Source organism: Acinonyx jubatus, chromosome E2 (assembly GCF_027475565.1).
Source record: "Acinonyx jubatus isolate Ajub_Pintada_27869175 chromosome E2, VMU_Ajub_asm_v1.0, whole genome shotgun sequence".
In the NCBI taxonomy this organism is placed as follows: Eukaryota; Metazoa; Chordata; class Mammalia; order Carnivora; family Felidae; genus Acinonyx; species Acinonyx jubatus.
Window position 1 is genome coordinate 34,081,040 of NC_069396.1, and position 18,021 is coordinate 34,099,060.

General features: G+C 47.9%; 1 protein-coding gene across 8 annotated transcripts; it reads right to left on the reverse strand.

Annotated features, from left to right (window-relative positions):
* Positions 1-672: 672 nt before the first annotated feature.
* CE2H16orf78 (chromosome E2 C16orf78 homolog) lies at positions 673-17,994 on the reverse strand. Of its 8 annotated transcripts, XM_027044397.2 has the most exons (6): positions 17,659-17,987; positions 14,571-14,678; positions 13,908-14,022; positions 5,997-6,252; positions 3,768-3,882; positions 674-2,313 (listed from the first exon to the last, which is right to left on the reverse strand). In XM_027044397.2, the coding sequence occupies exons 1-6, from the start codon at positions 17,806-17,808 to the stop codon at positions 2,272-2,274; spliced, it is 786 nt and encodes a 261-aa protein (XP_026900198.1). In that variant the 5' UTR covers positions 17,809-17,987; the 3' UTR covers positions 674-2,271. The 8 variants fall into 8 exon arrangements, with proteins under 8 accessions (XP_026900200.1, XP_026900198.1, XP_014939524.1 ...); XM_027044399.2 differs by lacking the exon at positions 3,768-3,882 and having other exon boundaries at positions 673-2,313; XM_015084038.3 differs by lacking the exon at positions 674-2,313 and having other exon boundaries at positions 3,581-3,882; positions 17,659-17,986.
* Positions 17,995-18,021: the final 27 nt, after the last annotated feature.

The window sequence follows — 18,021 nt, forward strand, 5'->3', positions numbered from 1 at the left end:
CTGTGATCCACAGTGATTCAGCAGTGACCGGTGTAGACTGACACGAGGGACTGGGAATCCTACACACCCTGGTCATACTGCTCCTATATCCCAGAGCCTGGGGCTCTGACAGAGGGAGCCCCACCCATGACTGAAATTGGATTCCTCACCAGTGCAGCATGGTGGGGGCACAAAATCGGACTGGCAGTAATTTGATTTAGGAAGGTGTGCCATTTCTCTATACCCAGGTTTGTGGAATAAGGCTCAGAGCTCTCAGTGGCAGGAATTTTTCTTTTTGGTCTGTTTTATTGTTGTATTACAGAGCCTAGTACATTGTCTAACACACAATAGGCATTGAAGAAATATTAACGTATAAAGGCACAAGTAGAAAATAATTGGGTGCTCAGAAAATGCTAGAGATGCTATAGAAACTTCCCTTAGATTCTTCTTTCACAACCACTCTAGAAACTTGGTATTCTTGTCCACATTTTCTTTTCCTTCCTTTCCTTCCTTCCTCTCTCCCTCCCTCCCTTCCTTCCTCCCTCCCTCCCTCCCTCCTTTCCTCCCTCCCTCCTTCTCTCTTTCCCTCCTTCCTCTCCTTCCTGTCCTGAAAGGACAGTTTTCAGCTGTCCTAATACATTTACACATGTTCTTACAAGCAATGTATTATTTACATGCATGTATTTTTATTTTGTATGAAGGTTAGTGTGTAACGTTTCATCCCGTTTCCCATCGTTTCCATCCACCACATTTTGCCGTCCATCTTCCCACACATGGGACGGCCTCCAGCACCCAACCACCTGTCAACATGGTGTGTGTGAGGGGGGACACCCTCCAACATATCTCCTGTGATGGAACTTCTTTGGAGTATATACCCAGGAGTGGAATTGCCAGTCTCTGATGTCTGCGTGACTTCACCAAGAAGGCCACAACAGCCTGCAGTATCTACCGGTGAGGCTTGAAGCTCCTTTATTTCCGTATCTGGGCCAACACTGGCATTCCCCAGCTTACTAATATTTTCCAGTCTAATTAGGTATAAAGTGATACCTCATTGTTGTTTTAAATTGCGTTTCTTGTCCCCATTTTGGGGGAAGAATGGACGCTTCAGAGAAGTGACGTGCCCAGGGGTCCTCAGCTGGTGTATGCATGGCTGGGCTTTGCCCACCTTCTCTGAGCTCAAGCTGCAGTCACCTGGGGTTCTGCTGCCACTCACCTGGGCTTGACGGCTCTCCCCGCAGACGCCCCACTCTGTGGGTGCAGGTCTTCTGCTGTGGTGGAGCTCCACCTGGTGGCGCTGAGAGGGAACTACCGCTGTGGATGGGAGGGGGAGGGCGAGGGGGACGCGGGGGACTCTGAACACTTCAGTTTTGAGGCTCCTGTTGTTTTTTAAAAGTGATTTTTCTAATTTTATTTTTGCATCCAGACATGATTAACATATCATATATTAGTTTCTGGTGCTTTTCTTGTGAGAATTTTCAAGATCCAAACATACAGCAACCCCCAAATATACAGCACTCCATTATTAACCAAGGTCACCAAGATGTACACTACATCCCCAGGACTGGAAGCCTCTATCCCCTGGTCACCTTAGCCTCTCAGGTGGAGGGGACCCAAACTGCTTCGCTTTTGAGGCTGTTGTTTTTAGCAAACAAAACCAGAACTCTTGTTCCTATACTTTTGAAAATGTACTTTAAAAGTACATATACCTGCCTAAAAGGCAGCACTCCTAAGTGTACAGTGAATGAATGCCACAAGTGAACCCCTGTGTGACCAGCACGGCAGATGCCGCTCCAGGCACTACCCACCCTCCTCCAGGGGCCGCCGCTATCCTGGCTTCTACCACGGTAGATTCGTCTTGCCTGGCGTGGGGTGGGGGTGGGGGTGCTGTTGTATACGGGGAATCACACAGCTGTCCTCCTTTCTGTGTCTTGCTACTTTTGCGTGATACTGCGTGCTTCGTTCATCCGTATTTGCTCATTCTCGTTTCTATGCAGTACTCCATTGTATGAATACACTGCTAGTTAATCTTTCTGCTGATGGACGTTTGGGTTGAATCCAGTATTTGTCTGCATTGAATAAAGCCACTGTGAACGTTCTAGGACAGTCTTTTGGTGCGCATAGCTGTACAATCCTGTGAAGTGCGTATCTAGGAATGAATACTGGACCACAGCATCAGTGTGTAAACAAATTTTGTAGATGTTGCCAGTTTTCCAAAGCGATTGTACCCATCCCAATGGCGTTCTCTTTGCTCTACACTTTCCACTATAATTGGGATCATCCATTCTGGTGGTGTTAGTGGTATTGCCTTGTATTTTTCATTTGCATTTCTGAAAACTAATACAATTTCTTATGTTTATCGGTCACTCAGCTAACACTTTTGCAAGGTGCCTACATAAGACTTTTGCCCATTTTTTGATCGAGTTGCCTGCCTTCTTCACATTGACTTATCAGAGTTAAAATACGGGCTCATCTGAGTGTGAGCCCTGTCAGATCTGTATTTTCCCACATGGGTCACCTGCCTTCTCACTCTCTCACTGATGTCTTTTGATGAGTGGAAGTTCTACTTTCAATATGATATAATTTATTAATATTTTATTTTCTTACTGAGGCTTTTTGTGTTTAATTTTTTTTTTTTTTTGCCTATCCCAAGGTCATGGAGATTGTCTTCTATGTTTCTTCTAAAAGCTTTCACAATCTGCATCCATCTGGAACCTATTTTTGCATTTGGTGAGAGGCGGAGGGTTGATATTTTTTTCCATATGGACATTTAATTGACCAGCCTGATTTATTGAAAAGATTGTCTTTTCGCCACTGCACCACAGTGTCACCTTTGCCATAAACCAGGGGGCTGTACCTGTGTGACTCTGTTGCTGGTGTGTGTGTGTTTCTGTATCTGGTGATAACTGTTAGAAAGGGTAATGGCGAGGCCACTTCAGTTTATAAAATACACTGTGCTACAGATGGCACTCTCTGCCAATGGACCCTGGCTTGGGGTTGCTGATAAATGTTCTTTTCTCAATGTTGTCTGTGAATCTTGGGGCTCACTGTAGCTCATTTGGTTAGAATGTCAAGAAGCTGAACTGGAGACTCCCTGTGCCTGTGGAGCTCCCAGAGAAAAGCCCTGTGGACCCCAGAAGAGCACCCAGGTGGCCGTAGCAGCTGTGGGGTGGGGCGAGGTCTCTCCTCTGCATTCATTTACCCCTCTCTTTTCCAGTCCCCAGGGGAAGCTTGCAACCTCTGTTGGAGCACCTGGGGTCTGAGAGGTGAGGGTCCCAGGGTAGCCCCTGTCTTGAGGGTCTGGGAGCACTAAGCAGTCCCTTGAAGATGTAGCATTCAGCTCCCCACAGAATGAAGTTCCACAAGGGCAGGGGTTCATGGGTGGTGTATAAGACCTGTGATGTGTGTGTGTCCCCAACCAGTCCCTCAGCCCTTTGTCCCTCCTGATGTCCCTCTGGGGACTCTGGGTCTCCAGTTCTCACTTTTTCCAAGACTCCTTTTCTAAGAAGCCCTTTCTAAAGAGTCTTCTTTTGGTGGGGAGAAAATCCACAGTCTCTCCCAAATCAGTTTTGATTTGGGTCAAGGACAAACGCTACATCAGTACAATGATTCATGCAGTCTGGCCTTGTTTTCTGATCACTACTGTCTAAAAGAGATGCACCAGGTCTGATGGCATGGGGCACCAGAAGATGTCACCTGGGGGGGGGGCAGGGATCCAACAGCAGAGGGAGCTTGCAGTGGCCTGGGGGAGGAGCTGCCTAAAGGGCCACACTGGGGATTTGCGCGAACACCTTTTTAGCGTCTATTTCCCCTTCGACCATGTGGGGGTGGATGTCCACGTTCATGCCCGCATCCTTGCACAGCTTGAGCAAGGTTCGAATGTTGTTCTTGGACAACCTCAGGTATCTGTGCGAGATAAGGGCCAAAGAGGTCAGTTGAGGGTGGAATCACTCTAGCTTCAAACTTTATTGACAAGAGCTTAGACTTAGGCAGCGTGGGATCTCTAAAGGGAATGGGCTCTGTGGACATTCTGGAGCTGATAGAGGTCTTATGAGAGAGTAGACACCCCACAGAACTGATGAGTTTTTATTCGTATAACTCTTGGAAAGTAATTTGGCAACATAGATGCCAAGCTCCGCCCCTGTCCCCCCAAGTCCCTCCCTGCCAACAGTTCATGGTCTTTGACTCAGGAACTCCACTCAGGCCTTCAACGAATCCGGAGAAGCCAAGGGGATAAAAAGCTATATAAATCAAAGTGTTCACTCTGGGGTTAGCAACAACAGGAAAAGAAGAAATTCCATCAGCAGAGAATGGTTAAGCAAATAACAGAATATCCATTTCAAGGACTCTTCTGCCAAAGCTAACATGCCATTAGGAAAGCAGGTGCAATATGGTGGTCACGATACATTATGCCACGTGGGGAGAGATCCAATTGTCAGGGGTTCCATCACTGCCAGGTGTGCATAACCTCAGTGATGCCAAAGCCTGGGCCAAATACAGAACGGTGGCAATAAAAGCTGAGTAAATTGTGGGAAAGGGGAGTATTTTCTTATAATATCATTCAAACAATTTAAAAGTCTGGCCATTGATTTAAAATCTTAGCTAAAGCTCCACAATTCTAACTTACACTGGAGAGTGGAATTGGTCCCATCTATGCTGTGTGGTCTAGAGAGTATCTCTATCGTCATATCCTGAGAGCTCTGTATTCTACCAGCAATCTTGACCTTGTTCCCAGCTTTAGTAAAGGAGGTAGTCCCCCTACTCAGGCCACCTGCTGGTTTCTTTGTTACAGTTGATGGGGGAAGAGCTGGATATTGATATAACCATTGGGAATGGTCTCCCTCTCCTTCAAGATCTGCCCAGAGCTTACCTGGTCTTATAGCCATCTTAGGTCCCACTCTCCAGCCCCATGTCAGGACTACTTTTCCATGACAGCACCAGTCAGGGTCTGCCCCTTCCGTCTGTGACCAGCACAGCTCTGGAAGTTCTCACACAAATGTACGTGTGAGCACTCACTATCCCGTTATGGACAATTTCATCTTTTTCTTGGATGGCTTGTTGGATGCCATCTCTCCAAATATTCTCTCTCCCTCCTTGGAGGGTAGGGGCCCTGTCCAAATCTCTTTTCTGCCCACTATTGAGCCCAGGTAGGCTGTCTGTTGGCCAGAGTCCACTAGAATCACCCTGTCAGACTGAAAGCCATAGCCAAAGTCACCCATCCGTGGAGAGGTCAAGCTAGAAGCCCCCTTCAGTGGGGGAGGCTGCCATTCTACCCATCCATCTCTCAGCCAGTCAGTGAGCAGAGCAGGACTTTGGAATGGGGTCACTGCGTGCCAGGCATCTGAGGCCAATCTTAACTCTACAGATGAGTTCACTGCTGTTCAGTCTACAGGACATCCACGTTATTCTGTTGTCCATTTTCCCTACTGAAGTTTCTGAATCTTATCAGTTACATCTTTACAGAAAAGGGCTTGGGAGGGGCGCTTGAATCTGGGGGCGGAAACCAGCAGGTCCTGATAAATGCGACAAAGAACAAGTGAGAAAGAAGACCTTTAGCGAGAATGGTAAACAGCAAATGGCTCACACTCTATTCATAGTACCTTCTGGAGTCTAAAACCCCAAACATACAGTAGGTAGCCAACTGAGGAGGGAGGGTGGCTCCTATCACCAGCAACTTGACACTGCCATGTGAAGGCCTTCAGAGGGATTTCCTGTTAAAACCAGGCCACAGACAACGGATTCTTTCATTGTGGATAATATTCATGGTTTGTACTGTGAAACGTACAGAAATACTGCAGGGGTGGTGAAGGTGTCCAGAGGCGTGGCATCAAAATGGCAGCACCTAAATGTTGCGCCTCATCCAAGAGCTGGTACCCCAGCAGCTGGGGCTGCTGGAAACCCAGCGGCTTCGGCCCTGGGTCAGCCCTTCAGGTCACAAAGACGGAGCCCCGTCCTGCCACCGCCGCCCTCCCCTCCCCCGGGCTTAGCCCAGGTGTCTGAACCAGACTGTGGAGACTCACCGGCAGCTCAGCACCTCCTCCGGCTTCAGCATTCTCACCGTCTCCACCTTGGGCTCGGCGCCCTTCTCCATGAGGCTCTTCAGCTTGCGCTCGTAGGAGACCTCGGGCATCCTGCCTACCACCCAGTCTCTCAAGAGCGTTGACCTCCGAGTGCTAAAGAGAGGGTCCTGGAGCATGGGGTCGATGATGCTTTGTCGATGGTATGGCACGGACCGTTGAGTGGACTCCAGGACGATGGCATCCTTGATGTCTAGTTCTGAAATTGGACAGATGGCACAGCAGGGAGTTAGAGCCTGGTAGAGGTGAGAGGCAGGGCGGACAGGAAGGGGTGAGGCTGGCGAGTCTGCACGGGCTTCAAACGATTGCCTGTTGTGAGATACGAGGTCACTTCAAGGTTTGCAGTCTCTTCTTGGCATTGGCTGAATTCTCACTTGTCTTTTTCTCCCTCCTTTCTCCCTGCCTCCCCCAGCTCCCTCCCCTTCCCTCTTGTCTTTAGTCCCCCTCTAGACCTTCTCTTCTTTCCCTCCTCACCTACAGGGAATCTTAGCCTAGAGGAGGTAGGGGAAGCTATCTGAAATCAACTCTGACATGGTTTTTAAAGGAAAAACAGATTATTAGATGAAAAGGGGAGAAAAGTATTGCAGGCAGGAGGAACAGCATGTGCAGCAGGAGGAACAGCATGTGCAGGTATGAGAAACAGCATGTGCAGGCAGGAGGAACAGCATGTGCATCAGGAGGAACAGCATGTGCAGCATGAGGAAGAGGAACAACATGTGTGGCAGGAGGAACAGCATGTGCAGGTATGAAATGGAAATGGGAAGGAGGAACAGCATGCACAAAGACACAAATGTATGAAATTAAATGGTGAGTGTCAGATGTTACCCAAATATGTGGTTTGGACTGAATTTAAATACTGTGGGGGCGAGTATTTGGAGAATTTAATTTTTTTTCTTCTTGCTAAATTTGCCACTCGGTATTTTGTAGCTTTTTTTTTTTTTTTTTTTTTTTTTTTTTTTTTTTTTACTAATGAGAAGGGAATATATTCTCCCCATTTCCATTTCTGACTGGTATGACTAGTATAGAGAAAAGACTATTGCTTCACAATGTATTTTTTCTAGTCCAGTAACAACAAAACTACATTCTATTCTTTCTTTACTAGAATTTCTTGAGTTTTAGAGACACGTAATCATACCAGGGGAACAATGAAAATAGCTTCCTTGTAACATTTGGAAAATGTATATACTGTTCTTGACATATTGCATTTGACAGATGTTCTAACACAATGTCAATAATGATGAGAGCAGTCATGCCTCATTTTGTTCCTGCTTTTAATTAAAATAATTAGCACTTTGTCATTTAGAATGATACTTGCCACTAGTTTTGATATGCTTTATAATATTTATCAGCTTAATAACTCTTAGGTTACATAGAGTTTTTATTAGTAATCATTGCTTGACTCTACCTACTGCTTTTCTGTCACTTACTGACATGCTCATATGGTTTTTCCTTTATTTCACTAATGGAATAAATTATGTTCTTAGATATTCTGATATTGATAATCTAACCTTTCCTAACCATTACAAGAAATCCCACTTGGTCATGGTGTGTTATTAATTTCACACATTGAAATAGTTGATCTATTTTCATACAGTTGGCATATTTGCTAAAATTTTTAAATTTTTTGCATCTATATTACTTCTTTGCAAATATTTTAATATTGTGGTTATGGTGACTTGTGGGATTAATGCAGGGATATCTGTATGTTATATGGTCCAGAATAGTTGAAGTGATATCGAGATCATTTGTTCTTGAAAAGGTTAGATAGAACCAAATGTGAAGCCTTTTGTCCTGGTGACTTTTTCAGTGGGAAAGTGTCAACCACCTTTCAATTTTTACTTCAGAAATTGCTCTCCTCAATGTTTCTTTATTATATCAATTAAAAAAATTTTTAATGCTTATTATTTATTTTTTAGAGAGAGAGAGAGAGAAAGAACATGAGTTGGGGAGGGGCAGAGAGAAATGGAGACACAGAATCCAAAGCAGGCTCCAGGCTCTGAGCTGTCAGCACAGAGCCGGATGCAGGGCTCGAACTCACAGACCATGAGATCATGACCTGAGCCGAAGTCAGACACTCAGCTGACTGAGCCACGCAGGCACCTATGATATCAATTTTAATAATTTAAAGTACGAGAGGAAATGATCTATTTCTTCTAGGTTTTCAAATGTATCAGAGAGAGGTGTATATAGTGTTCTATTACAGCTCAGTTCATGTATTTCTCATCTTTGCTTATACATTCTCTCCATACAAAATCTTCGACATTTTTGCTCTTTTTTTTTTAAGTTTATTTATTTATTTGAAGAGAGAGAGAGTGTGTGCATACAAGCAGGGAAGGGCCAGAGCGAGGGAGAGAGAGAGAGTCCCAAGCAGACTCCGTGCTCAGTGCAAAGCCTGATGGGGAGCTCGATCTTACCGATTGCGAGATCATGACCTGAACAGAAACCAAGAGTAGTCGGACGCTTACCTGACTGAGCCACCCAGGCACCCCTACTCTTTTTAACGATGGTCATAAAAAGTTCATACTACTCGTCATTTGCTTTTTCAAAAAATTAGCTTTGGGGGGGGGGCGCCTGGGTGGCTCAGTCCGTTAAGCATCCGACGTCAGCTTGGGCCATGATCTCAAGGATCCTGGGTTTGAGCCCCGCATCGGGCTCTGTGCTGACAGTGCGTAACTTGGAGCCTGCTTCAGATTCTGTGTCTCCCACTCTCTCTGCCCCTCCTTTGCCACCCCCTCAAAATGAATAAACATTATAAAAAAAATTTTTTTTAAACTAGCTTTGGATTTTAACTATTGGCTTTTAACTATTTTTTAGCTTGGGTTTCATTAATCTCAGCTGGTATTTATTTAATGTATTAAAGCTCTCTTTTTCACACAAATTATTTCTTCTATCTTCTTGCAAATAATGGATTGCTACAAGTATTAGTTTTTTTCTTACTTTTTTTGTGTTATAAAGGTAAGAATTATTAGTTTTAGTTTTTACAATAAATTTTCTTCTGAGGCTAGATTCCGCCTTTGTTCCCATAGGTTTTCGTAAGAAACGGGCTTATTTTCATGAGTTTTTTGCCCCCCCCCCGATACAGGGTATTTTAGGAGTGTATTTGTTCATTTATGACTGCTGCGTTGGGGGTATCTTTTAATTTAAATGTTATTTCTAATTATTGCTTTAGGATAATGCCATGGCCCTAGGATCTTTACTTTGTGAATGTTAACGTTTTCTTTGAGGTGAAAATGCAGATGAGTTTTGCAGATATTTTTTAGCCACATAAAAACGCATTCTCTGTTCAAATATAAAGTTAAGTCTGTTTGATCCGTTTGATTCAAAAAGAGGCATATAAAGAAATCAAAGAGGCATGTTAGAATCTCCTTGCGTTTCTCAATAACTATGTATTCAGCTACTATATATTTTGGCGTGTGTAGGCCTAGGTTTATTGCTTATTCTCTTTAACATTCAAAAATATCCCTCTTTTACCTGACATGTTTCTTTTTTGCCTTAATTCCACCTCATTTGTTTGTCTTTCCTGTTATCTCTTGGCCTATTATTTTGTTGTCTTTCCATACTAAACCCAATTTTAAGTGTATCTAGATTCTGATCTGTAAACCAGTTATTTGCTAGTTTGGGGTCTTTGCTCTCACTTAGGGCATTTTCTTTTTTCCTTTGTAAGTAGATTGTTCTCCTTGTAAGCTTGCAAGATTTCATCAAGAAAGTTTGGGAATTTTACCGGGCTATGTCTAGGGGGAATGAGTCTAGACCTCCAACAGTTATATAAATTCAGGGACAGCAGCCTGGAAAGAGGCACACTGTGATTCACCCAAGGTCTCGTATGAGTTAGTGGCCGAACTGGGAGTCTGTATGCCCAGTATGGTGCTCTGCACTGACAGCCGGTCCCTGGCCAGGTGGCCTTAGCAGCCCTGTTCATGCATAGTGCAAATTGGTACTATGTTCCAGAAGAATCATGAGCTGCTTATCCTCACCAATGCAAATGGGAAATCTCTTGGAGAAAGAAGCATAGCTTTTTCTGAGATATCTGAGTATCATCTAGGTCAAGGTAAGTCTCATGTAGGAAAGAAGAGTAGTAATATAAATGGTAATGATAATTAAACATCTGAACTAGCATTTATTGAGTGACTTCTGTGCCAGGCAGTGTTCAAGGAGCTTTCTATGGGGGGAGGGGCACTACAGTTGCACTGCCATATTGTGTCCATTTAACAAATGAGAAAGTTGAGGATCAGAGAGATTAAGTCACGTGCCCGAGACGCCATAGCGAATTAGTGATGGATCTAGGAAAATGTGAACCCAGGTTGTTGGTCCCTTTTTCTGGGCATCTGACCTGGCTACCACCTGGGCATAAATGACCCACATTCCTGAGTCTGTGGCTGAACAGATAAGTTAGATTTCTACTGGGCTGTAGTTGGGGCTCCAGGGGCTGACTCTGTGCTCATGGAGACAGAGGGTATCATTGCCCTCCAGCCCTCGGCATGAGGGATGCCCTCCTGCTCTGGCATCTACGGAATGCCCTGGGCCCCAGGGAGAGAAAACCTAGTGAATTCCCCTTTTCTAGGTTAGCCGGCTCAGACTTTGCCAAGATTTACTTTGGAAATGGGCTCCAATTTCTTTCCCAGGGTCTTTTATGGGACCATAGCCAGAATGACCTTTTACAAATTCAAAACCAACTTAGTGGCCCTCCACGCGGGCCAAGGGGTTGGTGAGAAAGGGGAAACAGAAGAGAGTGTTTTCAGGGAGTTCAAGTGTGGGGAGAAGGGAGTGGCCCGTGGCCCACAGCAGCAGCGTGGCAGCAGGCCAGTGCCTCCTGGGTGCGACAGCATGGTGGTCATTGGCAGGATGGAGGTGGCATTTCAGCTGTTAGGAGGAGTGAATGGGAGCTTTTGTGAAATTGAGGCGGACAAAGATGAAGTGGTCTGCGTTGAAAAGCACAGTGCTCCCCGTGGGGGTCATCACTGATGTTTTCTATTGGCTGTGGGGTTCTGGAGCTGGAGGCAGGTCTGTGTCACTCATTCAGAACACATGGTGTGTTGGGGAGCCTGGGTGGCTCAGTCAGTTGGGCGTCAGACTTCGGCTCAGGTCATGATCTCACAGTCCGTGAGTTCAAGCCCCGCATCGGGCTCTGGGCTGACAGCTCAGAGCCTGGAGCCTGCTTTGCATTCTGTGTCTCCCTCTCTCTCTGCCCCTCCCCCATTCATGCTCTGTCTCTCTCTGTCTCAAAAATAAATAAACGTAAAAAAAAATAAAGAACACACTGTGTGTCACAGATTTTGATTTTGTGGCCACCATACACTAAAAACGTGAATGAGTGGGAGTTGTTGTATCTGTACAGATAGAGTGGTCACATTCTAGTTCTGGAGGTGGTGGGGATCATCTGATGGCCATTCCCCACAGACTCTTGCTCAGCAGATCACACAGAAACATGGCAACGAGAGTACAAAGGCCTCACTCTGCAGATAGGGAACCCGGGACACCTGGGGGATCTGGCTCTTGACAAGGACACCAATGATCCAGGTGCTGCGTGGGGCCAGGGGAGGCCAGGACCAGGAGTTCTGGTCCTTACTTCACCCATATTTTTCTCCACTTGGACTCCTGCCATAGCCCATAACTGGCTCCACGTCTTTCCTAGGGGCTGCTTTGTCTTGAACTTGACTCCAAAAGCAGATCCTGCCCATTCATTTCAGACCTCTTGCTAGCCTTCTCTGGAAGCTCCCCTTGCTGTGCTCAGGCTCAGTCCTGATTCAGTGCCTGGGTGCCACATCTGGATGCCAAGGTGGTTCCTGGGTGCCTCTGAGCACCTGCTGCAACTGAGCACCTGCTGCCCCCCAGTGGCCACTTGTTGTATTGCATCAGGTGGGAGAAAAATGTCCCCTGTTGAACTGGGTGGATTTTGTCTTGCTGGGGCGGAGGTACTGCAAAGAACCAAAAAACCGCTTGCATTTTTGTGCAGTGTTGTGAAACGGATTATTTTATTAGCTGGTAGTGATTTTCTCTTAAGGAAGAAACTGCCTTTGTTTAGGAAATTATCTTGATAGACTCCTTTTGAGTGTGGAGTAAGACAGTAAAACAAAGGAAATTAAGTGATCCTTCCAGGTAAAAAGCCAATGGGAATTGTGGGGTGAGGAAAGCAGAGGATGGAGGAGAGGGAGAGGAAAAACAGAGGAAGAGAGGGGAGCTAGGAAGGCCCAGGAGTAGAGTGAGGACAGCAAAGTGCCCCGAGCAAGGGTGCAATTCAAGGAGGTGTTCAGTCTCAGGCTCCCGCAAGTGCAGAGTCAATACCAGAGAGTGAGTGCCTCCTTAAATCTTGTATCTGGGGGCCAGACTTGGGCTCACTTTAGCTCCAGTGCTGGGGTGAGTGGAACAGCTGGGAAAAGTAGGGAAAGGTAGCCAGGGGACATCTCCTGGTGGCTGGGGACAAAGGACTTGGACGAACCCTTAAGAGGGTTTTGTAATCAACTTCTGTTTTGTTTTCTGTAGAATTCTGCCATGAAATTCTTTTCCTTTGTTGCCCTAAACTTCAGTAAAGTCTGTTTACACACAAAGGCTTCCTGTGAGAGGTTTTGGGGGAAATGAAGGACACGGGGCTGTGTCTGCTCTGGCAAGGGGCAGGGAAAAGGGAACAACCACTGGAATGGAGATCTGCAGATGCTCAGGGGCTCAGCGGGAGCCAGACTTGACTCTGGGAGTCACAGAAAACTCTAGGGCCTATGCCAATCTAGTTGCAAAGATGGCGCACAGGGTTCCTGTACACTCTTGCTCAGTTTCTCCTCATGTTAACATCTCACACCAGCAGGGAATATTTGTCAAAAGATAATTAACAAGTTAACCTTGGCACATCACAGCTTTTTTGGATTTCACCAGTTTTTCCACCAAAGTGTTGTTCTAGAATTCAGTCCAGGATTCTGCACGGCATCTAGAGCCAATCATATTGAAACCTGACAGGCAAGTGAGTGCAGTTGGGTTACGATGGCTTTGGTGTATTCAATGAAAAGGAAAAGAGGGCATTTTGCTGGGCACGATGGGAGTAATTTTGGACGGGAGGCCTGCCAGCCCCTACTCAAAAGCTTTCGGCCACTCCTCCCACTTCTTTTGCCAGACACCTCCTCTCCAAGAAGCCAGGCACAATAAATGCAACTGTTTTTCCAACACCGTGATACAGCCCACCTGAGAATTTTAGCATTTTTTTTCCTTAGAAGTCGCTGCTGCCACCGTTTATTGACCACCTACTACATCAGGCTACACGCTTTATATGCCTCATCTCACTAAAACTCTATTGTGAGGCAAGTCATGTTATTGTTGCACATTCTAGATGTGAAAACTGGCCCCTGCAGATGGAGAGACTCACCCCGGATTATACAACTCCAAGTTCACTACAGAGCTGTTCGAACCCAGGCAGCCTTGGGAACTGAGGATCTGGCATTACCTAAGCCGACTTCTTCCTGGGTGTGAGCGACACCTGGCGGGTTTTGGGCCAGCAGGAGTGGTGCCTCGTATGTCACACTGACATTGTCACGGTACCTAAACCAGTGAGATAATCTGGAGCTCACGAGGTTGCCATCATCAAACTGGCTTTTAGGAACCTGGGTACACTCTGCTGGCACCCTGAGAAGAGAACCCCCAGGTGTGGGCAGAGCCTGGACATCCACGTGCTTGCCGTCCAGGTCGCACCTTTTGTGGTGTGATCCCTAAAGAGCCACGTGGGGCTCCACAACGGTCCAGGGCTGCTGGGCTGGCATGGAACCTGCTTCTTTGACAACAGTGTGGGCTTCCTGTAACTCTGAGAGGTGGGCAATTATGAGGGACGACTCTGGCATCCCATATTCCCGTCTTAGGGTAGGATGCTCCCCTTACCAGATTTCTTGGGGTTGTCCCTGGAGTAGCTGCCAGGAACCAGGCTGAGGCGTTTTCCCTTTAGCTTTTGGTACATGACATGGTCCTTGTCCTTCTTGGTGCCTTGCTCGGGGATCTTGGAGGGGAGCAGGAGACAAGTCACTCCACGAGGAACAGGGCTTGGCGTGGCCTCCTCCACCCTCAAAATGAGTGATTTCAGGGGTTCACAGAAGGGCAGGCAAAGGGGCCAAAGGAGAGACTGCTCTGGGCCTGAGGCAGGTGAAGGGGCTGGGGTGGTAAGTTGGCACCTGCTCACCCACACGTGACTTTTGGTCCCTGCTACCTCGGAGGGAGTCCATGAGTGGTCGCAGAAGCCACAGCCGTCGGGGACGGGGGGGCACTTAAGCCTGGCTGTTCTCATCTCTCAGTCTCTCAGATGGCATTCCTGAATGGTCTGGGGATGGCAGTGAGAGGAAGGCACCTGGCAAGAATGACCCTCTACCACAGGAGTGCCAGCATCCATGGGGCTGGTGGGGTCTGGAGGTGGGAAAGGGGAGGGGATTCATTTGTGTGTTAGTGTGGAGCAGGGGTGGATTTTAGAGCCTTAAACTGAAAAAAAGTGTAGCCAGGTACTGTGCAGGGGTGGAGCACGTACCCCTTTTCAACCCAGGGAACCCATGTTACCTTCTCAGAGAAGGCTGCCTGGTGGTTCCCTTTCTGCTTTTTGGGGATGCTTCGGCCTTTCTTTTCTTCCTTCCCAGTTGTTTTAGGGGGTACCGCCCAGATGGGTTTCTGTTTTTGAAAAGACAGGATTGCACTGTGGCTGCCCCCACAGAGGGGTGGCTCTGTGGAGAGCGGGCTGCACCCTCCCCACTTCTAGATTTGGCTGGCTCCCACTCTGGCACTTCTGTTCCCCCCCCCCCGGATCCCCCCACAATTGTCTTTCTGCCTCCAGACACGCCCTGCTGTCCACGACACTCTGCTCCTAGAGAATGACCTAACTCCCAGGTCTGGCTGTCCCCCCCACCTCAGAACCCATCACTAGCTCCCTCTTACCCTCTACACAACGGCCCCTCTCTCCAGCCTAGTAGGAATTCCTCCTGGCCCCCAAATGACCTGTGTAGCTGCGACTTTCCTGCCATGGCCTCCAGTCTGAAGCCACAGGAAGGCCTTCTTGTCTTGGAGTCCAGCCAGAACATGCCCTCTGTCCGCAGATCTCCCTTCTGTCCCAACCCCTCCCCATTCCGTCATATGACTTCACCCCGCCTTTCGCCTTCCCTGGGCGCTCCTCTTGGTGGCTGTGGACTTCCTTGCGCGCATGCCTAGGCTCCTACCCCCACTGGGGCGTTGGGGAGGACACAACAGGGAGCTCTGGGGTCCAGTGGGGAGGGCCCCACAGAGGGGCATCCAGGCCAGCCTACAAGGAGTAGGGGTGCTGGAGCCCCTCAAGGAAAGCTGAATTGGCTGGGTCTGTACCTGCAGTGTGCTGCTTGTGGTTGTGGGGACACGGCGGCTGGGGCTGGCTTCCAGGTCAGACGCCCATGGGAATCCTGCTCTATTGCTGGGGGCTGAGCAACCTGGGGCAAGCGACTGCTCTCTCGGCAGCTTGGTTTCCTCATCTGAAGATGGAGGCAGTAGTAGGATTTATCTCCTAGGGTTATTTTGAGAACTTAATGAATGACTGTGTGGTGCCAGGGGAAGGGAGAGGAGGCCACAGACAGCCCCCCTCCAACCGCCCTTACTAAAGCCCCCCCGCCCCCGACCCTCAATCTGTGCTGTCTGGGACCTGCCACGGAAGCATCGCTTTCTCAGGAGCTTCTTCAAAATCCGCGTGCCTCTGGGAAGATTAAGAATGCTTAAAGATTTCAGTGTATTTTCAATTTAAATTTGTTCCCTCCCTGAGTCCAAAATTATTTCCAGTAAAAAGCCACATAAAAGGTAAAGCTGTGAAAACACTGGAATATACTCTTCATGAGAAGGGACTTCTTCTGTTGATCACAGAAGTGAATATAAATCTCTGTGATTGATACTGAGTTCTGAGCGGCCCAGCAGTCAAAAAGGGGGGCCAAGAGGGTAGACCATCCATAAATCATTAGCACCTTAATGTAAAATATGTTTCTCAGATGTGTTTTAGTATGTCTGGTGGAACTGGAACTCCGGATCTTTCTGCATATGAATGAGGAGCAAGCACATACACGGACGAGAACTTTTTGGAAAGTCAGGGGCCGCTAGAGAGGCTGAAGCAGAGAAGTGGAGGTGGTTATGGGGAGTTGACCTGACAAAGCCCCTGAGCGTGAGAACTGGATTAATCTGAGTTTGAGACCTGGCTTGACCCTTCATTAATTCTGTGAGCTCAAGCAAATTGCTTCCCTGCACCTCACTCAGCTTCCTTATTACGTCACTTCCCCTGAGGGGTAAGAATGGTGCCCACCGTGTGGCCCTGCTGGGGGCAGTTGACAAGATAACTCATGTGCAAGGCTAAGCACAGGGCCTGGCACACAGTAAATGCTTAATAAGCATTAGCATCATCCTACGTAATGCCATTTTCCACCCGTTTTTCTCTGGGGGCCAGAGAATTCAAGATCAGGGGGTGTCCTCTACAGAGGAGACCACTTTCTAAGGACATGGCTTGATTTTCCATAGATGGTGGGCCTGGGGGGAAACTGAGGCAAAACTGGTTGCCATAGTTCCTGGAGAGAGAGGGAGTGTGGTGCCAGCGGTGCTACAGGCTGAATGGTGTCTCCCCTCCCCTCCCCCAATTCATATGTTGAAATTCTGACTCCCGGTGTGATGGGGGTGTTAGGAGGTGAGGCTTTTGGGAGGTGATTGGGTCATGAGGGTGCAGCCTCCACAAGTGGGATTAGTGCCCTTGTAAAAGAGACCCCAGAGAGCTCTCCCATCTCTTCCTTCCTGTGAGGACACAGCGAGCAGGTGGCCATCTATGAAGCAGAAAGCGGGCCCTCATCAGACACTGAATCTGCAGGCACCTTGATCTTGGACGTCCCAGACTGTCAAACTGGGAGACATTAATTTCTGTTGTTTATAAGCCGAGTCTATGGTATTCTGTCACAGCAGCTGAAGAGGACCAAGATGGGTAGATTAGAACTCGTTGGGATACCGGGTAGAAAGGAGGAGGTATGTTAGCAGGAGTCCCAGTGGGATAACAGTGGAGACTGAATGCCCTTTGACCCTGGAGCCATCATAAAGACGCAAGCTTCTGGGGACAGTGAGGAGGGCCCATTCTGCCACCCTGGAGATCTTAGAAGCTATTGTCCCTAAGCTCTTCTAGAACACTGACCAAGACAACCTTAATGCCCTCCTCACCCCAATGAAACTAGAGAGGTTCCTTCCTGGCTCTGGGCCCAGGTCCTCTCTTTCCTTTTCCTTCAGAAAACCAGCACTTGTAAATTCTTTTCCTGCCCCTTTGAGATGTAAATCTTCTTCTCCCAGACTCTTGCCAGTTTCAGAATCCAGGAATATTTTTCTCAAGGACCTGGAAGCCATCCCTTTGAAATGAAATCATCTGGAAAGATAGCACCCCCTCCTCTGGGTCTCTGTGGGAGGGTAGGAGGCTAACTACCTGGGTGACAGTTGGCACAGCCGGCCTAACCACCTGGACAACCTCCCCTCTGCCCCGAGTGCTTCTCTATTAGTTCGCCCAGTGCTTAAAGCTCCTCCCGCCTTTTGTTTCCTGGGAGGCTCAGTTCCATGTCTCCCTATTGTAATAGTGTTGAGTCCGGCTCCCCGGAGAGTCTTTCTGCCAAGTACACACCTGGAAAGTTTGCTTTTTCTTCCCCTGCCTGCGTTGCAGCCACTCCAGCACCCGCGTGAGGTCGGACATCCGCCTCTCCTCCGAGGTCCTCCACATGGACTTCCTCTCTGTGGGCATTGAATCCTTTAAGTTCTCGGATGGCTCTGTCATTCTGAGGTCTTGGTTGTGCCTGGGGTGGGCAGATGGCACTGTCACTTAGTTGAACCCCCCTGTCTCCGGTGGGGTTCTGGCCTGGTGGTGGAAAGGCCTTTCAGGTGGAAAGGTGTGGCCTTTCGGATGTGAACATAGGCCAGCAGCTGGGATATTGGCCTTCAAAGGGGGGAGGTCTAGGGGGTGATTGTGAGGTCACTGTTAAGCTGGCCT

Coding starts and splice junctions, on each gene's coding strand:
- CE2H16orf78 (XM_027044397.2), bottom strand. CDS start 17,808: ATGACAGAGCCATCCGAGAACTTAAAGGATTCAATGCCCACAGAGAGG. Junction 6,253..13,907: donor GGACAACCCCAAGAAATCTG/GTAAGGGGAGCA, acceptor GTCCAATTTCAG/AACTAGACATCAAGGATGCC. Junction 3,883..5,996: donor GAGGAGGTGCTGAGCTGCCG/GTGAGTCTCCAC, acceptor TATCTCGCACAG/ATACCTGAGGTTGTCCAAGA.